This window comes from Micropterus salmoides, unplaced genomic scaffold, assembly GCF_014851395.1.
Source record: "Micropterus salmoides isolate LMB-PRFRI ecotype aquatic unplaced genomic scaffold, ASM1485139v1 Ms_hic_scaffold_1, whole genome shotgun sequence".
Taxonomy (NCBI): Eukaryota; Metazoa; Chordata; class Actinopteri; order Centrarchiformes; family Centrarchidae; genus Micropterus; species Micropterus salmoides.
Genome location: NW_024040040.1, coordinates 34,044,088 through 34,049,922, shown reverse-complemented (window position 1 = coordinate 34,049,922; position 5,835 = coordinate 34,044,088). Strand labels below are relative to the sequence as shown.

General features: G+C 40.0%; 1 protein-coding gene across 1 annotated transcript; it reads left to right on the top strand.

The window, feature by feature from the left end:
* Positions 1-1,425: 1,425 nt before the first annotated feature.
* Positions 1,426-2,930, top strand: prmt6 (protein arginine methyltransferase 6). Its single transcript, XM_038724930.1, has one exon. The coding sequence runs from the start codon at positions 1,478-1,480 to the stop codon at positions 2,534-2,536; it is 1,059 nt and encodes a 352-aa protein (XP_038580858.1). The 5' UTR covers positions 1,426-1,477; the 3' UTR covers positions 2,537-2,930.
* Positions 2,931-5,835: the final 2,905 nt, after the last annotated feature.

The window sequence follows — 5,835 nt, the reverse complement described above, 5'->3', positions numbered from 1 at the left end:
CGACAGTCCCAAACAGAGCAAAGGAGTCTCTGAGTGAGGAGGACACAGAGACAGCAGCGGCACAGAGCGACAGGTGTGTCATGTTATTTTCTGGCTAATTTGCGGCTGACCATTAACCATTTGAGTATATAAATGCACTGACCAGACACTGACGGACAACAGTGGATATATTTAAATTTTTTGATCAAAATTATAGCTAGGGACAATTCAGTGGTAGCTGCCAAGCTGTAACCAATGCACGCTTTCTCTCTCTCTTCTCTTGTGCTCACTCAAAATGCCGACTAACATTAGTGTGGAGTGCCGTTCAGTCTACTGCTTATGGACCCAACATATCATATTATTTTCAAGGGCTTTAATGCATCATTGGAATGATAGATAAATATATAGGGATATTTATATTATTCTTATTTTTGTTTTGTTTTCTATATCAAAAAACATCAGGGGCTATAGCCCTGAATGCCCAGGTTTAACGACACCTCTGTATAATGGTATACACAAATTGAAATGACTATAGCTCCTGAACCACTCTGACTCTAAACAAGGACTTGCCAGAAAGAAAACCTTTCATGGTTTCTTTTGAAACACGTTCCCGTGTTACTGAACAGAGGAATGAGGATTTAGTGAAAATTTAAACTTACTGTCAAAAGTATGACAATTCAATATAGTTATAAAATGGCAGATCTCCAAAGAGATTACAAATTGATACCACACAACCAAATATTATTCTGTCATCACAAAATCAATTTTTCTGCCTTTTTTATTTTTGAATAATGCATCAATGTCTCAAATGTTTGTTTTTAGTCGTCATTCCAGACACCTGTGAATCATTAAGAGGCAAATATATTAACACTTTAACAAGACAAATACACAAAATACAAAATAACGTAGCAAAGTATGAATTAAAAAGACATAGTGGGGGTAAATTAATTCTCAGGTTTCATGCACTTCTAGTCATTCCTTCCATCTTTCTCCACATCTGAAGGACAGGCAACCCTATTTCATAGTTTCTATAACTAATGTAATTTTTTCTTCAAAACTAAACAGTAGCCTCATGAAAATACACAGACGAACAATAATGTAATAGGCTATTACAGTAGATGAAATAAAGGCCTATGATAACGAAACAAATACATAAAAAGAGTTTGTCAGTGTCCAACTAGTGATACGGATTTTCCGTGTTGTGCCATTTCACCTCTAAAATTGATGAGGCAACCTGGAGAAAGAAGAGTGGCGCACCGTTTCTGTCATTCCTCGCTAATCTACCCAGTAGAAGCTCATATGTACCATCTTCCCGCTGACCGTGAATGCAGCATTTCGAGCACACTGTCGTTTGGCCGTGGGAATTGTAGTCTACTCAAATTTGTGTCTCGAATTGTGCATTGGTATTGTGTGCTCTGGAAAACTACAAGTTCCAGATACCGCAATGCGGAAGTAGCGCAACAAAAACACTGCGAGGTTGCAGCATCACACCGAGAAGATGTCTCATGTCGTAAAGAAAAGAAAATTGGATAAAACCCGACAGGACAGGCTGTACTTTGACAGCTATACCGATGTGACTATCCACGAGGAAATGATAGCGGACCACGTCCGAACTAACACGTACCGGATGGCGATACTAAGGAACAGTGAGTCCATACGTGGTAAAGTTGTACTGGACGTCGGGGCAGGAACCGGCGTTTTAAGCATGTTCTGTGTACAAGCCGGTGCTAAGAAAGTGTACGCAGTCGAAGCCTGTTCTATCGCCGAGCAGGCTGTGAAGATAGTGAAACAGAACAATATGGAGGACAAAATTGAAGTCATTCGAGGCACAGTGGAGACAGTGGACCTACCGGAGATGGTGGAAGTGATAGTGAGCGAGTGGATGGGTTATGCCCTCTTGCACGAGTCCATGCTCAACTCGGTCCTCTACGCGCGCGACAAGTGGTTAAAGCCCGGTGGCATCATCCTTCCCAGCAAAGCCGAGCTCTACATCGCACCCATCTGCGACCCGGTGGTGGAGGACCGCTTACATTTCTGGTACACCGTCAAGGACCAGTACGGCGTCGACATGTCTTGCATGTCCGACTTCGCCAGGAGATGTATCATGAACTCCGACATCACTGTGAACTCGGTGACCGTCGAGGACGTGCTCTCCCACCCGGCGCGCTTCGCCGAGCTCGACTTGTACTCGGTCACCGTGGAGGAGCTGCGGTCGGTGAAGGGCAAGTTCAGGTGCGAGTCGTTCGGCTCGGCGGCGGTGAACGCTCTCTGTGTTTACTTCACGGTGACTTTCCCCTGCCCGGACAAGCCGCAGGCGCTTGTGCTCTCCACGTCTCCGTTCAAACCGGAGACGCACTGGAAGCAGGCGGTGCTGTACCTGGACACTCCGGTGGATGTGGTGCAAGACACGGTGGTCACCGGAGAGGTCAGCATGTATCCCTCGGAGGAAAGCGCCAGACATATATGTATCCATGTGGACTACATCATAGGAGAAGAGGAGAAAAGGCAGTCTAAGACTTTTTCCATCCCTGACTGGAGCAGTGAGGCCCAGCAGTAGTGTGACATCAACATTTAGTGTTACAGTTCAGGCCAGGCAACACATTACAAGTTATTTTTATTATTGTCCCAAAGCCAGAAGTGGAACCACGACTGTAGTGGTAAATGATCCATATCCAACCACTGTAAGATCACATTTGGGTCTCACTTTGGCAAATGCATGAAGGGAGTGCATCTGACATTGTACACATGAAAGAGTTAGGTTTTGGCCCATCTCTCCAAGCTATATTCACAAAATATCGAGTGCAGTTTTTTCAGTAGACAAAAACACCCAGTGGCTCCTACAATCAATGTGAACTACAGTTCTTCATTTGGAAGTTGTTTATGATGTGTTTGCGCTTGTTTTCACACCTAATAAACCATCTGACACCTACTTCGGAAGAGGAAAAAATGCATATCACCTTTCATTTCTATTAACCTCAGTCAACCACTGTTTGTGAAAGTCAGTACATTATTTGTATTGCATACTGTATATTCAGTATGGCAGCCATTACTCATTTGCACTAGGGCTTTATGATAAATCATTTGGTCTGTAAAATCTCAGAAAATAAGGTGGTGGGGGGAGGGGTATCCACAGTCCTTCGGGACATCTTCAAATGTCTTGTTTTGACCAGCCATATATCACTGTACTATGGTATTACAGACAACTAGGGAAATTTTGGTATTTTGATTTTAAAAATCCCTTAAACAATTAGTCGATAGTAGAAAGTTGCTGATTCATTTTCTGTTGATCGACTAATCAATTAATGGACGTATAATTTCAGCTCTAGTACTTACTTATAACTAGGTTTTAACAGTTTTATTGTTCGGGTGGAAAAGCATTTGAAACTATTTTTGACCATCACAAGAAACTAAAACTGCCGACGAATGTTGAGCTGTAGGTGTGTAGCTCTGTAAGGCAGAGGGAGGCAGGTGTTTCCAAATTGTTTAATAAATTCAGTGCCATGCTGCAGACATCTGATGTTCGAATGAATTTAATTATGCATATTGTGTGGAATCTGATCAAAATGCTGCATTCAGATGAGGTTTGGACCGATATATTGACTTGGACTAGCTGCAGTCAGGCAGGAGGCTGCATCATACAGGAGGTGTTTTACATTGGCTGGTTTTCAGTTTTTAAAAACAAACTAAATTGGCTCATTATTTTGGTTTAAACTAGCTCATGCTGTCATCTGTTGGCAGAAACCACCGACTTAATCCAAAGTTGTAATTCTGCTGCAAAATAGCAAAGGTAATTGTGTTCTTAGAGCAAAGTATTTCCATCCTGCATGTCAAGGACCTTGCTGTATCCAAGATACAACCAAGATGTGAAAATGAAGTTCTTTTTCATTGGCACCAATCAAGGTGCATAGTTATTAAAAAAAGTGACCATCTGGTGACTGATCCACCCTTTATTCATTTACTATACTACTTAAGAGTCTATGCACATTAGGTGGGTTTGGATTTGGACAGATTATATATCAGGGAGTTTGATTAGAGTTTGGTGAACTGACAACTGTGTTAAGAGAATTGTTTACCGACTTCATTCGTAATTGAACCAATGGGAATGAGACTCATTAATTGTTTGACTGTTTCATGTGTCACAAGTTTTGACTAGCTAACTACAGAAAGCATCCTGAGCATGTGCCAACATTACTTCAGTTATTTTTGTACAGCTACATTCATACATCCATACCTTGCTACAAGGAACCTTTTTTTCATTATTCACCAGGGACAATGCACATTAAACAGCACTTCAGTTTACACATCAGTGTAAATGTGCCGGGGTTAGCTAATGAGCTCATTTTCATTCGCAGTCCCTGGGCAGGTTATAACATTCGTATTAGATCACTGTCCTGAGAGTGAACTGTCTTTTAAAAAATATGGGTTCTCTGCTCTGCATTTCATTAGGTTAATTATTACCTATCTTAGCATCTATATCTGCTAGCTAGGGGATGACATTTCTGAACAAGATAGCAATACACGCACTTTTATGTGGCAGAAGTACCCATACTGATATTGATGCTTACAAAATGTGGGATGTTGGGCTTTATTGAAATAAGATTGACCACCATAACAACTTCATTGCTGAACAAATATAAATACATTTACCCAAAATACCAAGCTAAATATAAATATTATAAACGTTGACCTACCTATAACTTAAAAGTCATAACTGTAGTATTCTAAATAATATAAAAAACAGTATGACATTCAATTAAAAAACGAACGAATACCAATTATATTAATATTAGCATATTGGTATTGACCTGCTGACTACTGTACTGCTCTTTAACAGTGTTTGTAACACTATACTAAATCATAACTTTATATCATGCACCAACAATCACTGTTTCTGTAGGCGCATTATTTTTTATTTTTTCCTGCGGAATATTATGTTGCTCCCAGGTCAAACTAAAGACAATGTGTTGATTAAACCTTTATGTAACTAATGTACACTCCATGGACTGTGCTGATTATGTCTGTCTCAGTGTGCATTGAATTCAAGCCACAAGATGGGAATGAGTCTTATAGCATAAAGCACCTTTTCTGCATTCTAATTATACAGCAGTTAATAAATATGCAGAGTTCTGAAAATGTTAGACAATAATTCATCTTTCACACCCCATCATCATTTGAAATATGGCATTCATTCGTTTCAGTGTCGTCGGTACAAATATGAACCCACTCTCTAATGAACACATTGGAAATTAATCACAAGCGGTAGTGTCTACAAATCAAGGGCATTGTCTGTCAGTTTGGGAACGATTGAATAATGGCTGGATCACATTTTGAACTGCGAACTTGAACTGCGAGTAAAAAATAAACAAAATAAGTATCGAAAGACTGTGTGCGAATCAGCAAAAAGCTAGTAGAATACACACACTGCTCGCATAAAACATAAAACAAGTTGTTGGTTAGTTATGGTCATAATGAATAGGGAAAATGTGGCTAAGGTTTTCAAAATCCCAAATCAAAGCCTCTTGAAACCATTTGAAGTGTAATTATTGCATTAAACTGTCTTCACTGGTTCTCAACCCTCATTTTTATTTTTAATGTATAAAATTGGGCAATTTAACGAAAGAAGTAGATTTAAGGAAGTAGAAAAGCCAAATAATCAAATGCATCGGAGTACGATGGTGAGGTCTGTGTGTCCATATACAGTAGCAACTTGAAGCAAAAGCCAAGACTTGACACTAAATCCACATGCTCAAAAGGAGAGGTCAATCTCCACTGCCTCATCATTGGTTAAAAAACAAAACAACTTTGTAAGCTTTGTATGCTATCAAGTGACAACTGCTGCAACTGCAAATGATATGT

Coding starts and splice junctions, on each gene's coding strand:
- prmt6 (XM_038724930.1), top strand. CDS start 1,478: ATGTCTCATGTCGTAAAGAAAAGAAAATTGGATAAAACCCGACAGGAC.